General features: G+C 54.3%; 1 protein-coding gene across 1 annotated transcript in view; it reads left to right on the plus strand.

The window, feature by feature from the left end:
• The first annotated feature begins 658 nt into the window (after positions 1-658).
• LOC133083811 (uncharacterized) overlaps positions 659-25,446 on the plus strand; it is a 32,505-nt gene continuing 7,717 nt past the window's right edge. Inside the window, exons 1-7 of the mRNA XM_061179808.1 lie at positions 659-712; positions 4,241-4,409; positions 4,507-4,749; positions 14,025-14,126; positions 18,098-18,141; positions 19,836-19,870; positions 20,271-20,373. Coding sequence (XP_061035791.1) covers positions 659-712; positions 4,241-4,409; positions 4,507-4,749; positions 14,025-14,126; positions 18,098-18,141; positions 19,836-19,870; positions 20,271-20,373 — 750 coding nt within the window. The remainder of the gene's footprint in view (positions 713-4,240; positions 4,410-4,506; positions 4,750-14,024; positions 14,127-18,097; positions 18,142-19,835; positions 19,871-20,270; positions 20,374-25,446) is intronic.

Here is a 25,446-nt window from a genome sequence, read left to right on the forward strand (position 1 = left end):
TGCCCCCTGCACTGGAAGTGCGGAGTCTTAACCACTGGATCACCAGGGAAATCCCAGGGGTGTATGTATAGTTTTGAATTAGAGTTTGCTCCGGATCTATGCCCAGGAGTGGAATTGCGGGACCCTATGGCAGCTGTATCTGTTCCTGCACGTCTCACATCAACCACCTGCACTCCAATCCTTGCTCTCAACGTCATCTTCGGGGAACCCAACCTGTGACAGGGACCTTGACAAGAAGAAATGGCTCAGGGAAAAGCTACCTGCACAGGGAGGAGATAGAGGCCATCGCCCCTGGGGTGCGGCGGGGAGAGTGGGCACAGAGATTTGTCATTTCACCCCCGATACTCATCTCAGCCCTCCTGGCTGCCCCACTCTAGGTCACCTCGGGATACAGAGGTGACCCGGTTAGAGTCCCTGCCTGTGCAGGAATCTGGGGGCACCAGCGGGTCTGAATAATATTAGTGCAGGGTCTCCCCCGCGGCACTGGGGTTATTCGGGGCTGGTCATCCTCTGCTGCGGGCCCCTCCTGGGCACTGTGTGGGGTTTAGCAGCATCCCTGGCCGCACCCATTTGATTCCAGGGACCCCTCCCCCCCCAGTTGTGACAACCACAGATTTTTCCCACACATCACGGAAGAACTGGGTGAGGCAGGGGCAGGATGGCCCTGGGCAAGGACAGCTGTGTTGAAGCAACCAGCCTGGCCCAGGGCAAGGTCTGCCCCAATCCCGTCAGCGCCTGCATTTAGAACTGCCCCTTTCCTCTCCCACCTCCCCTGCCCTGCAGTGGTCTCCGAGACATCATCCCCATGTAATAAATCACACCTTCTCAGTTTACTGTTTGCTGCCCTCGCTAGAACGTGAGCTCTTTGAGGACAGGGATGCTCTTATGTCCCCAGCACCTAGAAGAGTGTCTGCTGTGTAGTAGATGCTTCATAAATACTTGCTGAATAAAGGAGTTGAATAAAGGGATGAGTGGATGAATGAATGAAGGTTACAGTGGAAGGAGGGGGGAGATTCCCTGTCTGGCTCTCGGGGGTTGGGAGATCAAGTGAAAGATCCGTCCTAAATAGGCTGACCAGCCTTCTGGGGTTCCCCAGGACTGAGGGTTTCCCCAGAGTTCCAGCGCGCAAACCTGAGCGGTCCTGGGCAAACTGGGGGCGGGTGTTAGTCACCCTATCTAAACACAGTAACAATTCCAGCTGCAATAGCAATGGCCAATGACCTCTAGGTCTTATTGACCATGCACAGTTCTTTACCTGGCGGGGAAGGGTGGGCCGGGATTGGAATTCTTGTGATCCAGGGTGGGTGAGGGCACACCCCGGGCTTGTGTAGGGGAGTCCAGGAAGGTTCTGGAGGAAGTGACAGTGACACAGGAGGGAGGGAGGAGTCTAAGGAAAAACGTCCCACATGACAACGTGTGCCAATGGCCCTGGGCCCAAGGTCACACCTGACCAGGGCTTGCTTTTTTTTTTTTTTCTAATTTACTTTTTCCCACATGGATATGCAATTGTCCTAATGCCATTTATTGAAAACTCCTTAATTTCCCCACTTTCTGTCATATCAAGTTCTCATATATCTGTTTCTGGACCTTTATTCTATACCATAGAGCTATACGTCCCATCCTTGCACCACTAGGGCTGTTTCATCACTATAACTTTATTTTTTATTCATTTATTTTTTTTGGCCGTGCCGTGCGGCATGTGGGATCTTATTTCCCTGACCAGGGATCGAACCCCCGCCCCCTGCAGTGGAAGCTCGGAGTCTTAATCACTGGACCTCCAGGGAAGTCCCCAGGGCTTGCTTTGACATCCATCTAATGGTGGCAGGTGGGCACGGGGAGCAGCTGTCTGTGAGCCATCCTGTGTAGAAATGCAGGGTGGAGGGGAGGACAGATGGAGCGGGAGGGGAAGAAGCGGAGGAGGGAGGGAGGGAGGGAGGGCGGGAGAGAGACAGACAGAGCATGAAAGCTGAAAATAGCTCCTAGTGCCGGGAGCCTTGGAGCTGGAGCCTGGGAGCCAGGGTGACTGGCTCTCCTCCCTGGTGTGTGTGTGTGTGTGTGGGGGTGGCTCTGGGCTTCTCAGGCTGGGAATGGGGTGCACAGAGCAGGGACAGAGCAGGGACCCTTCTCTCTGGGACCTCGTGGGCCATCCTCAGCTCACAAAGCTGAGCCACTCCTGGCCCTACGAGTGGGGGGCTTATCCTCCCTGTTCCCTGGATCATAGCCCCTCACACACAACTTCCCCGTGTGTGTTCCCAGCAACTAAGAGAATCTGTTTTTAAAAGATTTGGGGGAGGGGGGTAAACATACAAACAAGAGCAGAATGGATACTTTTTCAGAATGTGAATGGCTCTGTGTAAGCCCACCCCCAGGGTAACCACAGTCCTGGCCTCTAACACCCTTGACGAGTCAGCCTTGGTCTGGGCTTGCAGACCCACGGAAGCTCCCTCATCCCCTCCTTCAGATCCCATCTCTCCCTTGGCGTCTTTGTGAGAAGCACCCAGGGAAGTGGGACTGCTAGGCTGTACTGCTGCTAGAACTCCACCTGGGCTCCACCAGGCTCCAGCCCCCCGCCCTGTGCACCTCTCTGACCCTGAGGCACCTCAACTGGTAGGAGTCGCATCATCTTGCCTCCTGGGACTTGTGACACTTAAGGGAGACACAGAAAGGACAAGCCTTTGGCTCCCTGGCTGGCAAAGAGCAGGTGCTCAATTGTCATAAGTGTCCGTATCAGTGAGGGTTCTCCAGACAAACAGAATCCATAGGGTGTGTGTGTGTATATACACACAATCGTACATATGTACACGCATACAAAAATATACAGCTGTGTATATATGCAGTATGCATACACACATATACACATATAGTATATACAATACACACATACATACACACATATAAAATGCATAGTTTGTATATATACAGTATGTACACATACGTATAACATATGCAATATACACACCTAGGTACATATAGATCATACATATATACACACATACAAAGATATTTAGGTGTGTATATAGACAGTATACATACATACACATATAATATATGCAATACATACACGTACATACATATAGACACACATATACACCTACATATAAAAGCATATAGCATAAAAATATATATGTACTGTATATATAAATTCATCGTATATATACATACATATATCATATATATAAGATATATACACATACATATATACAATGTATACACACACATACACACCTATATGTAAATATGCGCATGTACATACACATATAAATACATACGCAAGTGTGTATATAATAGTATATACATATATACATATAATACCTAGAAACATATACACATACAGGTATACAACATATATACACACCTATATATAAATATACACTGTATACATACATACATACAGTGTACATATACTGTATATATACACACACCCATATATCAATATATGGGTGTGTGTATATATACAGCATGTTCACATTTGTAATATGTATACTATATATATACACATACATACATGTATACAATATATACACACAAATATATAGGCTTGTATGTATACTGTATATAGTACTTACACATATACTACAAACGCACGCACATATAAACATATGTGTATACATATATATAGTATGTATACACACATATACAAATTAATAGGCTTGTATATATTCAGTATTTTTACATATATAGTTTTGTTTTAAGGAGTTGACTCATGTGACCGTGAGGCAGGCAAGTCAGGGCAGGACTCTGGGCTGGAGACACAGGGAAGAGCTGATGTCCCAAGGCCATTGGAGGAACAGTTCCCTCTTTCTACGGAACCTCATTTTTCTCTCCAGTCCTTCAACTGATGGACGAGGCCCACCCACGCCGCGGCATTGACAATCTCCTTTAGGCAAAGTGGACCAATTTCAGTGTTCATCTCTTCTGAAAAATACCTTCCTGGCCACATCTGGAATAATGTTTGTGGTTGCCGGGGCCCCACGCAGTGCGCACATGAGATTAACCATCCCCGTGGCGATGATGACACTTTATTTTCTCCCTTGACCATTGTCACTACTATTCCAATTAAAATGGCAGCGCCATGAGGGCAGGGCATTTCCTTTTTTCCCAGTACTGAGCGTCCAGGGTCTGGTGCCTAGCATAGGCTAAATACACGGCATTTTTGTGAACAGAAGCCGGGATTCCGGCTGTCATACTTAATGAGGAATTATAGTCTTATTATTTGGGGGGGGGGGGGGCGGTGTCACAGTACGTCAAGGGCGGGAGTCGAACCCGCCACCCCAGACCCCAAGGGGTCTCCCCGGGTCCCCACTTCGGGCCGGTGGGAGTGGCCGGGGGCAGCCGAAGACGTTCGTGCGTGCGTGCACGCGTGCGTGAGAGCGGGCGAGTGCACGGGGCGAGCGGCGCGCGCGCCGCGAGTGAGTCGTTCAGCCCGGCCCCGGCTCATTGTGCCCGCCTCACGCCGGCCCGAGTTGGCGGCAGCGCTGGAGGTCCTGGGCCTGTGAGCACAAAGAGGGAGCCGGGGGCCGGACGGGAGCGCGGCGGCGGCGGTTGAGGCCCAGGCCAGGCCCCCTCTCCTCAGCCTCCCGCCCGCCCGCCTGCCCCGCCCCCGCTGGCGGCGCCCCGCCCCTCCCCTAACCGCCAGACAAGCCTGGTGCGGGGTCGGCGCGCAAAGACATGGGGGAGAAGTTGGAGCTGAGGCTGGAGTCGCCCGTGGGGGCCGAGCCCGCTGTCTACCCGTGGCCGCTGCCGGTCTACGTGAGTGCCGCCCGTCCCCTGTTCCCGGACCCCCGCCCCTCTTGCCCCACGGCGCGCGCTGAGCCCACCGAGAAACGGAGCGACTCGAGTCGCCAGACCCTCTTTGGAGCCCCCTTTCCCGCCCCGCCGTGGTTCTCCGCGGCCGTTTCCAGCCCCCGCGCGCAGGGCGGGCAGAGGGGAGCCGGGGCCGGCCGGGGGCGCAGACTCGGCCGCGGGGACCCCGCGCTTCCGAGGGGCGCCCGAGCCGGGCTGCCGTTGGCTCTGTAGGGCTGGGGACCCCGGTCCCCCTGGGCCTGGACTGCCGGCGGGCTTGCCCTTCCGTACTTTATGATCTGACATGTAGGGTTTCTTTTTCCTGGTAGTTTATTCTTAGCTCTGTCAATGTGCTTAGCTTTTTTATTTTTGAGGACACCCTTTCCTCCCTCTCTCCAGTTTTTTGTGTTTTTGTTTTGTTTTGTTTTCGTTAGGCATGTTGTTCCTCTGATCTTGAGTGGGTGGGCTGGCTGGACCCTTGGAGAGGAGGCGTTGTCTCCCCTAATTTGAGTGGGTGGGCTGGCAGGCCCCTTGGAACGGAGGCATTGTGTCCCGTAATTTTAGTGGGTGGGCTGGCTGGACCCTTGGAGAGGAGGCATCCTGTCCCCTGGTCTTGAGTGGCCTTTGGAAAATGACACGCCGAACGGAAATTTACACAGGCGTCCGGTGATTCCAGAAATGCAGGGTGTCCGGAAAGGTGGGCGCCCGGCCTCTCGTCCCCCGTGGCGGCGTGGTGCGTGTGTTCTTGTCTCAGGGTTTACGCTTGGGCCCCGCAGCCCACCTTCGGGAGGGAAAGCGCAGCGGGCGCCTTGGGCCGGCGCCTTTGGGGCGCCCTTTCGTGTGCTCGGCTTGCGGGGGACCGGCCTCCAGGGGACCCGGCGGGGAAGCCCGCGCGACCCGCTCCTCACGCGGGCTCCGTGTGTGTCAGTTTGTGGAAACTGTGTCGCGGCCGGGGGCGGGGTCGGGACGCTGGGACCACCTGGGAGCCGTTGTTGACTCCGGTCCCCGGTTCTCCGCAGTTCTCCGAGGTCGGAGGGTTTCCAGCCCGCCACTGCACACTGGCGCTTTCTATTTTTGCTCTTCCTGTGCCCGGAGGCGCGGCTGAGCCTGGGCTCTGGCTTTTCCGGTTGGGTAACTCTGGGTGGCCCGGGTGGGCGGCCTGAGCAGTGGGCAGGGCGGTGAGACATCCCAGGGGAGGGAAACAAAGTGGGGAGAACCTTCAGAACTCCAGCTGATCCACTTGCCTCGCCTCCCCACCCCTCTTACTGCACTTGTCATGTACGGGTTGGCTGGCCGGCGCATTTTTCAAAATGTAATAATTTGTTTAACCTTAGTAGCCGTGAAGCATAGTTCACTTGTAGTGCACAGTTGTAGGAGTTTTGACAGATGATCGCCGTCAGATGGCAGAGCAATCCCGTCATCCCATTTGCTGCCCTTTGGCGCCAGCGCGCCTCTAGCCTCTTGGCCACTAATCTCCTCTCTGTCCCTAAGGCTTTGGCTTTTCCAGAAAGTCAGATAAACGGAACAACAACATGTAGCTTTTTGATTCTGGCTGCTTTGGCTCAGCAAAACCTATGCGAGATTCATCCCTGGTTTGTTTTTTGTTGTTGTTGTTGTTTTAAATATTTATTTATTTATTTATTTATTTACTTGGCTGTGCCGGGTCTTAGTTGCGGCACATGGGATCTTCATTGCCACGTGCAGTATGTTTTAGTTGCGGCGTGCGGGATCTAGTTCCCTGAGCAGGAGTGGACCCCGGGCCCCCTGCATTTGGAGCGCGGAGTCTTAGCCACTGGACCACCAGGGAAGCCCATCATCCCTGTTGTTGCGGGTATGAGAAGTCACTCCTTTTTCTTGCTGTGTTGTATTCCATTTTCCATTTGTCCATTCGCCTGCGGGTGGCAGGACTTGTGGGATGTTTCCAGTTTTGAGGGGATCAGGAATAAAGCTGCTGTAAACATCTCAGGGCAGGTTTCCATGTGAACTTGGGTTTTTACCTGACTTGAGAAAATACTCAGGAGTGGGACTGGAGTCTGTGCTAAGTGTATGTTTAACAACCCTTCTGCATCTTAGAAATTGGTATTTTTGAGTATTGGAAGAGTTTAGAAATCCACTGTGACCCAGCACCCAGGCACTTGAAACGAAGTTGAAAGTTCATCTGGAGATGGTCACGTTGTCCCCATCACTGTCTTTTATTCGAGGCAGAGCAAGACCACAGATTTGTAACCCTTGTAAGGGAGGCCTCGTGTGCCCAGGCCCTGGCAGGACCTGGCTTTCTAGTGGTGGGCGGTTCTGAAGTGGAGAGCGTCTTTCCCTTGCTGACCGGACCTCGCTTGGCAGGGTGCGGGGTGTGCTGCCTGCCTGGCCGGGCACTCTTTCTGCCGGTCAGCAGCCGTTCCTGGTGTGTCTGTCCTACTACCAGGCAGGCGGTCAGGGGCCCTAGTGAAGTGCTCAGCGAGCCGCAGCCTTCCTAAAGCTTTGCGAGTAACGTCTGTTACCCTCCCATTTCCCTGCTGAGGAATTTTGCTTTCTCATGGGAAGTGAGGGGGCAGTACTTTATAAGAGTTCATATTTTGTGATGACTCGATGCTGAATACATTAAGAAAATGGGCTCCTTCCAGAAGCTTAACTTCTGAGAAGGTCAGATTACTCATGTGACCGCACGTTTGAAATGAGTGAGCTTGTTTGTTCATTGATTCATTCATTCTGCAAGCACCTCCTGGATATTTACAGTGAGTGTTCCAGGGGGCGCTGAGGACAGTAGACAGTATTCTTTTTTTTTTTTTTTTTGATTTTTGAATTTTATTTATTTTTTTATACAGCACGTTCTTATTAGTCATCAATTTTATACACATCAGTGTATACATATCAATCCGAATTGCCCAATTCAGCACACCACCATCCCCACTCCCCCGTGGCTTTCCTCCCTTGGTGTCCATACATTTGTTCTCTCCATCTGTGTCTCAGCTTCTGCCTGGCAAACCGGTTCATCTGTACCATTTTTCTAGGTTCCACATATATGCGTTAATATACGATATTTGTTTTTCTCTTTCTGACTTACTTCACTCTGTATGACAGTCTCTAGATCCATCCACGTCTCAACAAATGACTCAGTTTCGTTCCTTTTTATGGCTGAGTAATATTCCATTGTATATATGTACCACAACTTCTTTATCCATTCGTCTGTTGATGGGCATTTAGGTTGCTTCCATGACCTGGCTATTGTAAATAGTGCTGCAGTGAACATTGGGGTGCATGTGTCTTTTTGAATTATGGTTTTCTCTGGGTATATGCCCAGTAGTGGGATTGCTGGATCATATGGTAATTCTATTTTTAGTTTTTTAAGGAACCTCCATACTGTTCTCCATAGTGGCTGTATCAATTTACATTCCCACCAACAGTGCAAGAGTGTTGCCTTTTCTCCACACCCTCCCCAGCATTTGTTGTTTGTAGATTTGCTGATGATGCCCATTCTAACTGGTGTGAGGTGATACCTCATTGTAGTTTTGATTTGCATTTCTCTAATAATTAGTGATGTTGAGCAGCTTTTCACGTGCTTCTTGGCCATCTGTATGTCTTCTTTGGAGAAATGTCTATGTAGGTCTTCTGCCCATTTTTGGATTGGGTTGTTTGTTTCTTTAATATTGAGCTGCATGAGCTGTTTATCTATTTTGGAGATTAATCCTTTGTCCGTTGATTGGTTTGCAAATATTTTCTCCCATTCTGAGGGTGACAGTATTCTTATTCTCAAGAAACTTATGAACTAAGGACGGTAGGTGATCTATAAACACAGAAGTTCAGCTGAGGTGTAGTTCCCCGTATATGGGATCAGCTGAGGTCCCAGAGGGTGGGGCTGCCAGATTTGCCCTGGGGGAGGTGTGGGTGGCTTCTCTGAGGAGGGAACACCCGCAGGATGAAGTGCAAACAGCCACAACCGCCTGTACGCGGAAATGTCCAGCCTTCAAAATGGACTTTTGCGCAATTGACAAATAGGAGGGCGGGCTGCAGGGCAAGTTTTGTTCCTTCCATGACTGAGAGTTCCCAGATATCCACTTATAGCTCACGGTGACATTTCTAAAGCAGGATGGCCCTTCTTTTGGTGGGAAAACCGGGTCTCAGCTCAGGAGGAAGCAGGTGGAATCTTCCGCTGCCTGATGGCAAGGCAGGAGCCAGCGAGGGCGTGCAGTGGTCCTTCCCCTCCGTGACTCACTGAGGCTGTGGGCGTGGAGCGGCCCCAGCGTGACTGTCCCCTCCTGCTTCTGGCTTCCTCCTGAGAGCCCACGAGTCTCTGATGAATGCCCGCTGAGCAGTCACGCCCTTCACTCGACTGTGAGTAGTGTCTGAAGTGGGCGGCCGAGTGAGCCATCCCTCCCTGTGACTCAGAAAATATTTTCTGATCTGACCTCTGCTGGTGTGAGTCCTGCCTAATCTGAGCTCAGGTGGAAGGCAGGTTAACCCTTTGACGACTTTCCGTGGGTGAAGTAGCCTCTTTAAAGAGGAAGGGATCACCGGAAAAGCCTGGTATTCTGTACGTACGTGGCTGTTAGCTTTCGTACTTTGGTCCCTAACATCCAAATGCCGCCTGTATGCTCTGTTCCTGGTGGGAGGAGCCAGAGGCAGCCGGCCCTTTGGATATTCACTAGGCAGGAGGCGGCAGAGCTGCAGGGGACCCGCCCCCAGTCTACCTCTAGGAGCTGCATCCTTTTTTCCTTAATTAAGTTAAACTTTTTATTCTGAGATGATCATAGATTCTTGCACAGCCGTCAGAAATAAGTCGGACACATCCCACGTTCTCTTTACTCAGTTTCTCCCGATGGTGGCATCTTACAAAGCTACGCACCGATGTAATGATTTCATTGGCATTGGTACAATCAAGATACAGAGTGTTTGGTGTCCCTTTTGAATTCGGGGACCTGTAGGGTGCGACTGGCTGTGTCTGCGCATCCCTGGGTCCCGGGCCCGGCGCACGTCTCCCAGGAAACCCCTCTCCTCCCTCTTTCTTTCTGCCGTGTCCTCGTCTCGTGGTCCTGGCGCTCTTCCCCAGTGCGTGCGCCTTGTCTCCCTGGCTGTGGGATGACAGTCCTGTTTCCTTCTTCCCACTCAGGGTGCTGCCTGGAGGCCTCTTTGGCATCTTCTCTGTCCCTTCAGGCTGTCCCTGCCGTTCCCACCAGCTGGGTCTCCTGCCGAGGCTGTTCACAGAGGATGTGCCGGGTGTCTGTCCGCGGTCCTCCGCAGCTCATGCGTGGCTCTGTAGTGCCTCCCTCACCACCCGCCTTTCTCTTCCTTCCCGGACTCTCTCTCCCCACCCACGGCTGCTGTCGCGGTGCCTAGCCCGGGGCTCTGTTCCTCGGCGCCCCCGTGTGGGACCGGGCCCTCTTCCTGTCCACGGCGCCTGGCAGGGCTGCCGAGTCACAGGTTCCCGTGAGCTGCAGTTGGGAGGTCGGAGGCTGTGTGCTTCACTGAGTATTGACCTTGGATGACGATGCCTCCTCATCTCTGAGGGGCTTCCGTTTGAATCCCCTCAGTTAGTCATGGGGTGCGCGGCCGATGCCCGGAAAGCGCGTCAGACTCACACCAGGTGCACGGGTAGCCGGTGTGTGAGAGAGGTTACCTCTGAGAACGCTGGTCCTTTGAAAACCTGACGCGTTTTTTCCCGGGTGGGGAAGGGGTTTTGCAGGCTGTGTGCTGGGGGGTGGGGGGCCGCCACGGGGTGGTGCCCACGGGGACGGCGGGAGTCGTGGGGCTCGGGGCGGGGAGCTCTCGGGAAGGATTTCCACATCTCGTGGTGGTGGTGGCTCACGTTTCCCCTGGTGTGCAGGTGGCTCCCTGGCGTCTGCTCTGTGCTCACCCTGCGCGCTGAGTGAGGCTCCCACCGGGGAGCAGGTGCTGGGGCCGCAGGACACGCTGGGCCCACACCTGGTCTGGGACAGACACCAGGTGAAGGGGCGGGACAAGGGGAGGAGGAGCCGCGCTGAGTCTTGTGGGTTTTGTGTCTTTTTAAATAACAGCTTTGTCGAGATCGCATTCACACACCAGAGAACTCAGCCATATGAAGTGTACAATTTAATGGCTTTTACTATATTCACAGAGCTGTGCAGCCATCACCTCTAATTCCAGAACATTCCATCAGCGCAAAGGGCCCGCAGTCCCCTGCCCCAGCCCCTGACACTAGGAACCCCCTCTCTGTGTCTGTGGATCTGCCTGTTCTGGACGTTTCCCATCAGTGGACTCACACACTGTGTGTCCTTCTGTGTCTGGCTTCTCTCACTGAGCATCATGTTCTCAGGGTCCGTCCACGTTGTTGTGCGTGGCAGGGCTTCACCCCTTTGCGTGGCTGAGTGATGCTCCCGTGCGTGTGGCCCAGGTCGTGGGGTCTCGAGGCCCCTGGAGAGGCGTTCGTTTGGTTTGGTCCTGGGGTGGGGTGACTCCAGTTGCACTGATACGGTGCTAACAGGACCCCTTGCTGGAGTGGGAGACAGCTGGAAGGCTGAGGGCGCGGCTCGTCTTGGCCTTTGAGACCGCGGGGTGGAGGCCGTGCTGCCGCTTGTCGCTTGGGGAGCGCCGGGCGAGTCCTTCTCCAGTTGTGCCCCCTCGGAAGGGCCTCCTCTGTCCCTGGGCTTTCCCTCCCTTCCCTTCCCGGCCTCGGCCTCGGCCTCGGCCTCGGCCTCAGGCCGGACTGCTCTGTGGCAGTAAAGCATTTTCTTTGGTGAGGGTGAGAAAAGTTCTGGTGGTGAACTTTTGGTCGTCGCGTTCCCCCGTCCCACCGGGGTCACTCCACGACGGCCCCTCCACGCGGACCCCCGGCGTCAGGCGCTCAGCACTTGCAGCGGCTCCTTGGGTGGCTGGGCGGCCTGGGCTCTTACAGGTGGGCTAGTTTGGATTGAAGCAACTGAAATGGTCTTGTCACCCCTGGAGCCCCCGTGGCGCCCCATATTCCTGTGGACACACCCATGCCCGTCCTGCAGAAGGACGGCTGCCCGGACAGCAGGACGTCCCGGCCAGTCCTGGCTCTGCGCAGACTGGCTTCCGTGAGCTGCGGACCCAGGCCTGGAGCTCAGGCTCAGGGTCAGGTCTGAAAATGCTCCCGCAGGTGTGGCGGTAGGTGAGGTGGCACACGAGCCACACGCGTGCCCTCCTGGGAGCCACGTGACGAGTCAAAAGGAGGAGGCGAGGTACGTTTTCATAACATTGTACGTAAGCGCGTACGGCCCAAACGCTACGTTTTCAACGTGCCATTTAAAGAGTTACTGAAGGGCACTTTTACTTTGTGTGTGTGCGCGCGCGCACGCTCTGTCTTAGAAATCCGCGTGCATCTTGTGCCCACAGCACATGTCACTGGAGTGGGCCAGCGCACACCATTGCCCCTCGTCCAGGTGGCCAGGGGCCGCTGTGGGCACAGTGAGGCTCTAGACCCCTCTCCCTCGTGGGGGCTCCTTCCTTGGACCCTGGTCATCGGGGCCCCTGTGTGCACAGCGGGTCCCACCCGCCCGGGTCAGGGCCACGGGCCCACCGTGTCCGTGGCCCGGGAGCCACGGACCTGCTCTCTCTTCTCTCTTCCTCCTCCAGCTGGACTTTGGCCTCATGGGGTCCCGGCAGCCCCTTCCTGTTTTCCCATGTTGACGGTTCCTTGCAGTGCCGGTCTCGTGGGCAGGGTTTTGCGACGCGGCTCGGTCCCGAGACCAGCCTGGTTTGTCGCCTGGCCCTGCGGGGAGAGGGCCGGGTTGGCGGTGGGAGGAGAGCCTCCTTCCTGGCTCTCTCCTTTGCATTGCTTTACCAGGCGGTTCCCCTCCTTGGCCTGGCTTGTCCTCCGGTGCGGTCCTGGGGCCAGGCAGCACCCCCTTGCTGGGGGCCTGTGGATGTCCGGGGCTGACTGTGGACGAGACCCGTGTGATGCTCCACAGCCAGTCTCTCTGCCACCCCCGCCCCTGTGTGAGATGCACTCATTTGCAAGTGAAAACCTGTTCGCTTCTTGAATACTCAGGCCCACCGCAGGCGCTGGCCCTCCCCCTCCCCCTTCACCCCCTGCTCCCTCCCCCTGGTGAGTGGGTGCTCCCCAGCGGGGCCGCAGGCTGAGAGGTGAGGCTGAGCGCCTTCGCTGGGCCTCGGGGCCCTCTGCTCACCTGCCTGGCTTTCCTCCCAGATGGAGAGCCTTCTGTGGATTTTCCACTCTTCCAGCCAGATGTCTGCTCTCAAAGCCCTGCCACTGGGAGAGGCAGAGAGACAGCCGGTAGATCTCCCTCCGTGTTCCATCTCCCCTGCCTTTGACTCTTCCCGCTGTGCTTCTCCACTTTGGGAAACAGTGCGTGCATCCCACCCTGGCCGCTCTGTCCCACTTGCCTTGGCCCCCACCCCAGGGCTCCGGAAGTGTGCAGAGCCTCGGGGAAGAAGGCAGCGACCCCCAGCCCACAGGCCGTGCCCCCTGCAGCCTGCTGGGGAGCGGGGACCGCAGGCAGAGGCCCAGGGTGCTCCCCCTCGGCACCTCCTGGGCACTCGTGCCCTCAGCAGATGGTGATAGAGAGTGTGGTCCCTGCTTGCTTCAGGCCGGTGGTTCTCTGAGTGGGGCCCCTGGGCCAGCAGCTTCCCCACCAGCTGGAACTGGTTAGGAATGCGGGTTCCTGGGGCCCAGACCTGCTGACTCTGAAAGTTTGCGGGTGGGCCCCAGAACTCCACTCTGACCAGGGATTCTGATGCTCGTCCCGGTGTGATGCCCCTGCCTCGGAGGCCCCCTGGGTCCCGGCGTCTTCCTGCTGCAAGTGGGAAGAGGAGGACGGAGTCCACGTCTTGTCTCCTCCCTAGTCTCTGCCCCCTGTCTCTCGCCGGGTCCTCCAGGGACGATGTCTCCAGATGTCGTGCCCCTGTCACCGTGAACCAGCCTGCGTGCTCAGGGGTGGGCCGTGCCCTGGCAGCGAGCACCCAGGAGGCCTCCTGTCCAGGCTCCTCACACCGGGCGCAGGGCCTGCGGGGAAGAGCGGGGGCAGAGCCAGACCTGCGGGCGTCCGGGTGGAGTTCCTGTTCCCACACCTGTCCTCACGGTCAAGGAGGAGGCAGGGGCCTGCCGAGTGGGACAGCCAGACTCCCCCGCCCTGTGGGCGGACCCCGCCCTCACCTGAGCTGGGCAGGGGAGGGGAGCTGGCGGACAGGACGGGCTTGGTGGCGGCTCAGGCCTGATGACAGCCTCCGGCTTCCGCACGGGGTGCTTTTTCAGGCGGGAACGGTTGTGCTTATTGCGGTTGTTTTCCCAGGATCCCGGAGTGAGGCCGCCGGCTCTGTGGTGAGCAGCATTCCGCTAAGCCTGTGCGCGGCTTCCTGCGGAGGCTCTGACACCGTTAGTGAGAAGAGCCTGGGTGAGTCACTGACTCAGCAAGCAGCCAGCAGCGGGCCGGGGCTGTGGCTGGGACGGGGAGGCCGGGCGTCCCGTGCAGCGAGCCCAGGGCTGGCCTCAAACCCCGGAGTTCCAGGGCTCCCCCGGGGGAGGAGGTGCGGGTGCTCCTAAGCGCGGGCTTCCTCAGGGCTGTTGTCAGTCGGACCTTTCTGGATCGGCTTCTGGCGTCGCTCTGTTCTGAAGGCCTGTGAAGCAGAAGAAGAGGCCACAGCCGAAAAGCTGTGAGAGCTTCTGAATCATCGATGGTGATCAGGGCATCTTAAATCATACGACTCAGGACGGTCGCTGGAAGCTGGCCAGTCCCTAAAGCAGCATCCTCAGATCGTAGGAGGCACGTCGTAAACTGTTTCCTTCCTTTCGTTCTGGTTGTAAAGCTTGGGAAAGCTTGAGTTCATCTCATCACAGATGAGACCACATTCCAGGCCCGTCTTCCCAGGTCGGCGTGATGCAGCCTGAGACGCGGTGGCTCAGCCAGGGCTGCGGCCCGCGTGCCATGAGGGCCCCTGCTGCCCCTGCAGGAGGAGCGTCTCTGGGGCGCGTCCAGCCTCCTGGGGGGCCGAGGGAGGGAGTGCAGTCCGAGCCGGCACGGGCCTGCCACGCGGCGCACGCTCAGGCACACGCGCATGCTCACGGGGTCCTTTCAGAGCGCGCACGCTGTTTTGTAACTCCACAGTGGTGACCGGAATGAGACTCTCCTGGGTACTGTCACGTCCTCCTGTGGCTCTAAGACTTGTTCTTACGGGCCGTGCTTGCAGGGTAGTGTATTGGCCTAAACGCAGACATGAATTTAGCAGCTTGAGATGATGCACACTGATGACCTCCCATGGTTTCTGAGGGCAGGGATTAAGAGCAGGCGGGCCAGGGGATTCTGGCCGAGGGTCCCTCAGGAGGCTGCAGTAGGGGCTTCAGCCGGGGCTGCCCCATCCGAAGGCCGGACTGGGCGGGATGCCTGGCTTCCAGGAGGCCCCTCCCGTGGCTCCTCAGTACGTGGGCCCCCGCAGGGCTGCTGAGGCTCCTCAGTGCACGGGGGCCGGCTCCCCTCAGGAGGAGTGTGACGCGGGAGAGCGTTGGTGGAAAGTTCTAGACCCTCCTCCTCATACTGTGACTACCTCAGCGCCTTGTACACTGTGCTGTGTGCGTTTGTCTCTGAGCAGACCCTGCGGGACAGCGTGGCGTCTTCTCTGCTTTCAGTGGGTACAGGAGCCCAGGGAATTCAGGGCTGCCAGGACTGTCTGTCTGGACTCACTGAATGTTGTGGACCAGGAACAGAGTCTGTCGGCCACGTGAGTGTCTTAGATGCTCAGTATTTTCCTGCTGAGGTGGAGGTGCTTTTAACAATACCTCGCATTTCCTTCTGTAGATTTTGTTGTTGTTTTTTGTTTGTTTTCGCCATGCTGTGCAGCTCGTGGGATCTTAGTTCCCCAACCAGGGATTGAACCTGGGCCCTCAGCAGTGAAAGCACAGAGTCCTAACCACTGGACCGCCAGGGAAGTCCCTGTTGTTGTTGTTGTTGTTGTTGATAGCTGTTTTGAGGTGTAATTCCCATACTCTTCACCTCATCCACCTAATGCGTGCCGTTCCCTGCTTTGTAGTGTATTCATTGAGTGCAGTCGTCACTACTACCAATTTTAGAACATTCCATCACCCCGAGAGGAAACCCCATCCCCATTAGCATCCCTCCCATCCCCCTCCCCAGCCCCTGACAACCAGGAACCCACTCTCTGTCTCTGTGCACTTGCCTGTTCTGGACGTTTCCCATCAGTGGAATCACACCCTGTGTGTCCTTGTCCATCTGGCTTCTCTCACTGAGCATCGTGTTCTCAGGGTCCATCCACGTTGTAGCGAGTGTCAGTGCTTCACTCGTTTTCATGGATGGATAATATTTCAGTGTGTGGAGGGACACATTTGTTTATTCGTTCATCTGTTGATGGACATTTGGGTGGTTTCCACCTTTTGGCGGTTGTGAATCACGCCTCTGTGAACATTAATTTTCGGGTTTTTGGTGTGTTTTTTTTTTTGGCTGCGTTGGGTCTTCGTTGCTACGCGCGGGTTTTCTCTAGTTGTGGTGAGTGGGGTCTAGTCTTTGTTGCAGTGTGCGGGCTTCTCATTGCGGTGGCTTCTCTTGTTGCAGAGCACAGGCTCTAGGCCCGCGGGCTTCAGTAGTTGCAGCACGCGGGCTCTGTAGTTGTGGCGCATGGGCTTCGTTGCTCCGCGGCATGTGGGATCTTCCCGGACCAGGGCTCGAACCTGTGTCCCCTGCATTGGCAGGCGGATTCTTAACCACTCCGCCACCAGGGAAGCCCAATGTTCAGGGTTTTGTATGGACGAATATTCTCATTTCTCTTGGGCAGACACCCAGGAGAGGAATTGCTGGGTCATTTGCTAACTGTTTAACCTTTGAGGAGCTGCCAGACTGTTTTCCAAACCCAGCCGTCCTCATTGTTTTCTGCCGTTTGCCAGGAGTCCTTGGGGCCGATTGTTCCCATCAGTGGTTCTTCCCCAGGGTTTCTGGGTCAGCAGTGGTGCTGACGCTGCGGGTCGGTTCCCCGGTGTCAGGAACCACTGGTCTGCAGGGCTGTCCTGTGCTGGACCGCGCGTGCTCCATCTCCCGCCCCCGGCCTTGTCTAAGTAATATGAGTTCAATGGATATTTACTGCTCCGTCGTTGGTAAGTTGGAGGATATTATTAAGAACGATAGAAGATTGTTTTTTTCCTTTGCCTTAAAAAATAAGATTCTGGGCAAAAGGTCACATATCGTAATTCTATTTACAAACGTCCAGAAGGGGCAAATCCACAGAAACAGAGTGTGGATTAGTGTTGTCAGGGGCTGGGGAGGGGATTGGGGCGCGTCTGCTAATGGGGTGATGGGATGTTCTGAAACTAGATAGAGGTGATGGTTGCTCAGCTCTGAATGTATTAAAACCCACTGAACTGTATACTTGAAGCGGGGGCCCATTCTGTGTGAATTATATCTCAGTAGGGCTGCTGTTGCAAAGATGAGGCTTAGGACACAAAGGGTGTTTCCGGAGTTGTTTGACCTGTTAGGACCGCTGCGCCGTGGGGGGCCCTGTCCTGGGACCTTCCGGGCATCCGTGCCCTGGCCCGTAGGGGCTCTGCCCGCGTTGCCGTCCTCCACTGTGAAGCGTGGAAATGGTGGCCTGGTCTGAGAGGGGCAGTCGCTGTCCCGGGGCAGGGCTGGCAGTTCTGGGCCTGACCATCTCACCTCCGCTTCAGCCCGTGCTCTTCGTGGCCCCTCCTCTCGCTGTGCATCCTCTTCGAGGCCCCTCCTCACCGCGATAGGAACCTTCACTAGCGGGGCGGAGGTGCAGTCTGGAGTTACAGACCGTCCACACGATGCGTCGTCCTCACTTGGTTTCTGCGGGGTCTTGGGTTAGCTGGCCGCCAAGACCCCGGCGAAAGGCCAGAGCGACCCCCGACGTGCTCCTCGGGGAAAGCGGCGAGGCCAGCCCGCCGGGCGCAGGGAGGCCAGGAGAGCGCCGCTGTGGCTGGGAGGGAGGACCGCTGCTCGCCCGCCCGCTCCCGGTGGTTGCATGAGTGGTGTTTCCCCATTGTACAGATGGAAACCGAGGCCTGCGGTGGTTCAGGGACTCAGAGGCAGGCCTGTGGCTTCCAGGCTGCAGGAGCGCCCGGGGGAAGTCCTGGGGAAGGAGGGTCGGGGGCTTCGAGTCCGTCCCGGTCCCTTTCCCGCAGCCCGCTGGGCGGCAGGGCGCTGCAGGAACAGGCGCTCCCGGAGCCAGCGTGTCCCACTTGGTAGGACATGGCCCCAGCGCTGTGGGTGGAGCTCTCTGGTGGGTCCCGCGGGTCGGGAAATGAGGCGGGGAGTCCCGGGGGCTGCAGCACCCGCCTCCTCTGGTCGCCCCCATCACCAGAGCGGGGAGGGACGGCTCTGAACCCTGTCCCGTTGTCTTTCAGGACAAACCCCACGATGTTGCTCACGAAATCAGCGAGACCATCCGGTGAGTGTGGCGCCTGCTGGGGCAGGGCCTCAGGGTGGGCCAGTCCTGAGTTCCCAGCAGCCCCCCAGCCGTGCGCTCCCCCATTCCTCCGTGCTGATCCGCGTCAGCATCGTCAGCATCGAGGAGGCTTGGGAAGCGGGGCTGTGGAGTCAGGGGGTCAAGTCCTCTGAGTGTGACCCAGGACAGGTCTTGGTGCTTCATGAGCTGGCTTCCTGTGGAAGAGGCTGGAAATCCTGAGTGGGCAGCTTCCCGAGGGACCCCTCCCCTCTCCCCTCATCACCTTGCTTTACTCTTCTCCCATGGGGTTTGGTGTGACCTTTGGGTTTGGGCCGCTCTTCCCTCTGTGAGCCTGCCCCGTGCTGTGCAGAGGAGGCCGGGGGCCCGGGAGGCTGACCCGGGTGAGATCTGGGAGGAGGGCCGCCTGCTGTGTTCTAGTGGGCTGTCTCCTCATGTGGGACCTGAGGGTCTGCGACGGCCTCCAGAGTGGCCTCGGGGGCCCATGCGCGGAATCCTGCAACCAACCGCTCTTGGCTTTAGAATGTTCCACGTGTGTGACCGTGGCCCTGGCATCTCGCTGCATTGTGCCTTAAAATCCTTAGCTGTGTAGCCACTGCCTGGGCCACACGCCATTGCGTCTGCTTGAATCTGGGGTGGCCGGGCTGGCAGCAGTACAAAAGGCTGTTTGGTACATAGGGGTGGTACTCCCCCCTCTCCGTCCTGTCCTTCCTTCGAGAGGCGAGCATTTATCAGTTTCTTCTGTATTGTTTCAGGTTATATGTATGTATATATCACTGTAGTATATTAGTATAAAATCTATCTTAGGGTTCTCCAGAGAAACAGACCCAGTGATGTCTGTGTATATGAGATTAATTTAAGCAACTGAGTCACACGACTTCAGGCTGGCGAGTCTGAAATATGCAGGACAGGCCAAGAGAGGCAGACCCAGGGAAGAGTCGATGTTGTAGCTCAAGTCTAAAGGCAGTCTGGAGGCAGAATTTTGTGTATACACATACAGATGAATTCCGTATAATATAGTACAGAGGGGTTCTGTGTAGTTTACCCAACTTCTCCAATGGTGACGTCTCACATAACTGTAATAGCAAAACCAGAAAATGGACATCGACATAATCTACAGACTTTATTCACTGTGCATGTATGGTCACGTGTATGCACGCATGCATTCTTGTAACCTCCACCTCAAACAAGACGTAGATCGGTTTCGTCACCACAATATTTTTATCCCTCTTAAATACATAAATACAGATATCCTTGAGTTGGCAAGTGTTGTGAACTTAGGGAAGTAGTGTACTAAGGTATTCATCAGAGAAGAGCTGGTGTCCAGTTTAGGTTGTCATCATCACTTCCTGATGTGAATCCCAAATTACTACTTTGGTTTTTTTCTAGTATTAACAAATTCCTGACATGAGGTGGATCTTTGACTTACGTAGCATCACTAGATGACCTCTAGTGCGCAGACATGTGCCGGGCCAGCTCCTGGGCCTCTCTTTGTTTTGAGGGTGGTGGGACATCAACACCAGACTGAAGGTTGCCCAGATCTCCCCCAAACCCAGATTACCCCCCAACCCCTGTTTTTAACCACATCAAATGTATTTATTTAATACTTTGACTCATGCTTTTGGTTTTGATCTTCTTTTGAAAGATTGTTTTTCTCTTTTTCCCTTCTCTCCACATAGGAGGAAAACAGACGGAGAGTTACATCCAGAGAACGGTAAGAATAATAAAGCTTTTTGTTCTGTGCAATATGTAATCTTGATGACTAAAATTACATTTCTGAAATCTTTTAAAAAGAAGAACTTTATAGTGAGTTGCCAGGGTGACCATAGATAGCTTAAGGATGCTGGGTTTGCGGTCAGGTTATTAACCTTGTGATTCAGGTAGAATTGTCTTACTAAGAGTGAATTGGGGGCAACTGGCAGTTATCAGAACTAGATCTAAAGGTTGTATTAAATATTAAATGTTGAGGTAATATGTGCCTTTCAGGGCTCCTGAGATGAAGATTGATTTTTGGTGCGGGGGGGGGGTGGATAGGAAGGAAGACCTTTTGAAAACTGCCTCCACGGGAGGAGTCTGTGAAAGTCATCCTTAGGGTGTGTGATTTTGCTTGACAGAGTTGCTGGACCGCTCCCTGCAGAAGAACCGGGAAGAGTAAGACCAGGAACACATGTGGAAGAAGAAGAAAGAGATGATAAAGTAAAGCCTGGTCACCTCCAGGTTTGTCACTTCCACCTTAATCTCAGAACCCATTTGGTTTTAGGAAGGGGGGTCAGGGTGTGGGGAGCGTGTAGGAACAGAATGACTTTCACTAATGATCAAAATGACCTTGGATTTAGCTAAAATGCTCTTCAAACTCATTTTTCTGCTGGTTCTCTATGAGGAAGGTGTGTTACGTGGCTCTGGTGATAGTAAATCAGCGGTAGGCCTGGAAGTCAGCTGGACCTCTGCTACTTGATCAGTCAGTCACAGAGCTTCAGTCTGTCCCCTCTCCTGCCTGCGTCTCCTGCCCATGAGGTCTTTGTGAAGGTCTCATTTTCAAACACATGACGTGCTAAAGTGCTCTAGTATCATCCAGGTATAAAGTTGCATTCTTAACTGAGATCAGACCAGTTCTTTCCCCAGACCTCCAGCTCCTTTGTAAAATCAGAGTTTAAGGTTCTATGAAATACAGATGTACCCACTGAACCCCCGTGGGAGGGAGGGGTAGGAGAAGGGATTGGGGATCTGATACTGGAAGCTTTACCATTAGACAGCACTGCCCCATACGACAAAGGGCTGACATTGGTCGGGCACAGGTGGTAGAACAATATCACATCCCTTTTGGTTTTATTAAGACGTTGATTAGAAGTTTCAGCTCAGCAGAGGGGCAGCACCCTGGGCAGGCACTGGGCCTCCACCATCTATGGATCCTCCCCTCCAGCACCCAGGCTAGGTACTCAGTTACCAGCAGCCCAAACGGCAGGAACAGAGCTCTGCCAGTCTGACCTTCCCAGAGGGCAAGTGTAAGCAGCACAGCCAGGAATTTGAGCGACAGGCTTTGCTGGATTGTCGAGAAGGAGGGCGACGTCTGGTTCGGAATGGCTGGAGTCAGCGCTAGCCTCCCCTCGGACACGTGCACTGGGCCCCCTGGTCTCAGGCTCACACAGGCCTCCAAAGCCCTTCCCTCGGGATGGCGCTCAGACCCTCCACCCAGCCCACCCTCCCGCCCCAAACACCAGCAGGTCAAGCACCACTCAGAGAAGGGGGAAGCTACTATGTTTCACTTCTGGCTGATAACTCTGCTCCCAGAGCACAGGATGGCCGAGGGGGGCGAGATGGGAGGGTCTCGCTGTGACCCCGAGGCACTGCTGGCCTTTTCAGCCACATGCCTGCCTTCCTTGGAAATACATTTCATTAACAGCCAAACGGAACACCCTGAGAAACAGGAGGAATTATTAGTTCGTTTCAACCCTTAGCAACAGTGAGTTTTCACCACCGTGTATTTCGTCTGCTCTCTGCAATGCGCTGGAACTTTCCTTTGGGCTAAATGTGCCTCAGCTGTCCACGGCACCCTACACACTTGGCGACTCCGCCTGACCTGGGAGTGCCCTGGGCCCCAGGGACAGGGTCCCTCCTTCCTGACCACCCCCTCGTGGGAGTGCTGAGGCCAGTCAGCCCCCAGCTCTGGGGGCTCAGCGTCCCCTCGGAAGTGACTGCGAGTCAAGCTCCCCACCGACCCCCTCCGCCCTGGTCTCCCTCCCGCCAGGGCCGCTTCGTGCGCGGTGCCGGTCGCCCCTCCTCAGTGGGGAGGAGACCAGGGCCGACTCCGCTCCACTGACCTGCCGCTGCCCATCCGGGACGTGGCTGAACAGCCGGTAGGTGTCTGAACAGCCGGTAGGTGTCGGGGAAGCCCCGAGGGCGGGCGCCCTCCCGCACCCTCACGACTCGGTGCTGCTCCGGGTGGAGCCCGCGGCCCCGGGGGCAAGAGGCGCGACGGGAGTGGGAAGGAGACGGGGCCACGGGAAGCCCGGGCCCAGGCGCAGAGGCAGGAGGCGGCGAGGGGGGCCGGCCCAGTCGCGAAGCCCATGCCTCCGCCCCGCCCAGGCCCGAGCGGCCCTCAGACCTCGCTGCCGGCCCCTGGGCTCGGGGTGGGTGACGGGCGCGCCGAAGAAGCCGTCCCACTCGAGCCGTCCACAGAGGCCGGCCCAGGGGTTGTGCCTGTTCCCAGCGTGGGGCGAGCACCAGGGCCTGAGGGTGTGGAGCCGTCCAGCCACAGGTCACAGGCTTTGCCTGTTGGAAGGGAGGGCTGCGATGGGGCTGTGCCGACGGAAGGGGAGGATGGAGCCGCCCACAGTCCCCGTTTGCCAGGCAGAGCTTCGTCGCAGACCCTGTTCTCAGCAGCCGTGTGCAGCAGGGACACCCAGGCCTGGCGAGTCTGCGCCCCACCCAGGGCCGCTGGGTTCCTGTGCGGCAGCCCCGGCATCTCCTGCTGAGAAACCCCAGAGACCGTGCTCCGTCCCCCGAGCCCACCGCAGCGCTGCAGAGCCCAAGGGGGCTGGGGCTTCACCCCAAACTTGAGGAAGCCACACCTGGGGGCCGCGGCACAAGCGGGGCTCCCACCTTCCCCGCAGGAGCAGACCCCGCGGAGGGTCTATCTTTTGGAAATAAATTTAGACTAACAGGTTTTACACACAGAATCTTAGAGCTGGGAAAAGTCCTTTGTGTCATTCATGTAGCTTCATAAGATTTTTTTTTAATGAGAGGATGGATTTCCTTGAGCAAGAGTGAATTTCCAAGAATGGGTCCCTGGATACCAAGGACTGTTTTGGGGAAGAAAGATGAATCTATTCTGTGAACGCCTTATAGAACTTATTCTATATTGTAGTTCTGTCTGGAAACACATGTACCGTTGATCTTTGTAGCGGCCCTTAACATCCTCAAGAGAAGCTCTCATTTCCCCATTAGTACTTGTTATAGACTGAATATTTGGGTCCCCCCAACGTTCACATGTTGACACCCTACCTCCAATGTGATGGTATTAGAAGGTGGGTCTTTTGGGAGGTGATTAGGATTTGATGAGGTCATCGGGATGGAGCCCTCATGATGAGATTCTTACCCTTGTGAGAGTCATGAGAGAGCTGGCTTTTTCTCTCTGCTCTCTGCCCTGTGAGGACACAATGAGAAGTGGACAGTCTGCAACCCGGAAAAGAGTCCTCACCAGAAGGCGATGATCCTGGCACCTAGATCTCAGACTTCCAGCCTCCAAGACTGAGAAATACATTTTTGTTGTTTACAAGCCCCCACCCCGCCCCGTTTATGGTACTTTGTGACAGCGGCCCAAACTGACTTAGCACTCTTTTCTTCAAGTAAATGGAAGAATTTGTGGAGCCCATCCATTTTATGATACAATTTCCCAAATAACCAAGATTCTCTCTATACACTCTGATTTGTCAACTTTTTTATTTATCAAAATTGTTATAAAAAAAGTTTCCATATTTTTTCCTAATAAATTGTTTCCAATCCATGTTGTCACTATAATGGTTCTATGATATTAATAATTTGAGCCCTAATACCCTGCTAAAAATAATCATTTCTTTGTCTTATGAATAAGTTCAGGGTTCAAATGCAAAAGTTTTAAAAGGATATACTGTGTAAAACATCTGTGTCATCCCTCTGAAGGAAAGAAGGAGGGAAGAAAGGAAGGAAGGAAGGAAAAAGCATTGAATTTGCCCTCAGTTTAGCTGCCACTTCCTAAGGGAAGCCCTTTCCAACTCCAGACCCCCAGGCATCACAAATAAGCTCTCATGGGACACTGTCCATACTGTTGCACGTCATGTTTCCTGAAAAGCTGATTCTGAGACAAGGACAGACTTTCAGGAAGTTTCTTGGGGTGTGTATTTTGGGATAAACATAGAATTACCGTGTGACTCAGCAATTCCACTCCTAAATCATTAAAAACAAACACTCAAATCTGCGTACACACATGTTTATAGCGGCACTATTCACAATAGAAAAATCATGGAAATAACCCAAATGTCCATCAATGGATGAATGAATAAACAAATTGTGGTATATACCTACAGTGGAATAGTAATTCAGTCATAAAAAGGAATGGAGCGGGGCTTCCCTGGTGGTGCAGTGGTTGAGAATCTGCCTGCCAATGCAGGGGACGCGGGTTCGACCCCTGGTCGGGGAAGATCCCACATGCCGCGGAGCAACTAAGCCCGTGTGCCACAACTGCTGAGCCTGCGCGTCTGGAGCCTGTGCTCCGCAGCAAGAGAGGCCGCGACAGTGAGAGGCCTGCGCACCGCGATGAAGAGTGGCCCCCGCTCACCGCAGCTGGAGAAAGCCCTCGCATAGAAACGAAGACCCAACACAGCATAAACAAATAAATAAATAAATAAATAATAAATTAAAAAAAAAAAAAAAGGAATGGAGCAATTAAATATCAAACAATTACACGGCCAAAAACATTTTTTTAAGAAATGAAATACTAATACATATTACAGTGTGGATGACTCTCGCAAACATCATGCTAAGTGAAAGATGTCAGACACAAAGGTCACACATTGTATGATTCCATTTATCTGAAATATCCAGAATAAGTAAATCGATAGAGAAAGAAAGCAGATTGGTGGTCTCCAGGGCCTGGCAGAGAGAGCGAAGTAGTATCTTCTTAATGGGTACAGAGTTTCCTTTTGGGGTGATAAAAATGTCTGTGGGAAGAAAAAATTTTTTAATTGGAAAATGATTGATTAAAAACAGAAGTCTGTGGGGTATTTCTTGGTACTGCCTTTCCCAATTTCGACAGTAAATGGTCAAGTACACAGTAAATGGTCAAGTACAGCATCCATGGTTTGAGAAAGAAATGATGACCAGGGCTCAGAACACTCACTCAGGGACGAGGGTGAGGGTCACCCCACCAAGTAAGCCATCCATTTTAGCAGAGATATTATCCAAGGATGAGGGGACTTGAGAATGGATAGCACAGGAGGGAGACAATGACTATCAGTTGTGGCCTTGAGGCCACCTACAGTAACAGAGGCTATAGTTCCACCCACTGACCCTCCTTTCACTAGTAGTTCATCTCACCCTCTCCCCTAAAAACGATCCATGGAAACTATGAAAGAGTTGTTTCCAGAACTTATGCAAAGACGTTGATCCAAGTAAAGGCAACAAAAGCAAAAATAAACAAGTGGGGCTATATCCAACTAAAAAGCACAACAAAGGAAACCAACAACAAAATGAAAAGGCAACCTACCGAATGGGAGAAAACTTTTACATATCATATATCCTATAAGTGGTTAGTAT

This window comes from Eubalaena glacialis, unplaced genomic scaffold (assembly GCF_028564815.1).
Source record: "Eubalaena glacialis isolate mEubGla1 unplaced genomic scaffold, mEubGla1.1.hap2.+ XY scaffold_668, whole genome shotgun sequence".
In the NCBI taxonomy this organism is placed as follows: Eukaryota; Metazoa; Chordata; class Mammalia; order Artiodactyla; family Balaenidae; genus Eubalaena; species Eubalaena glacialis.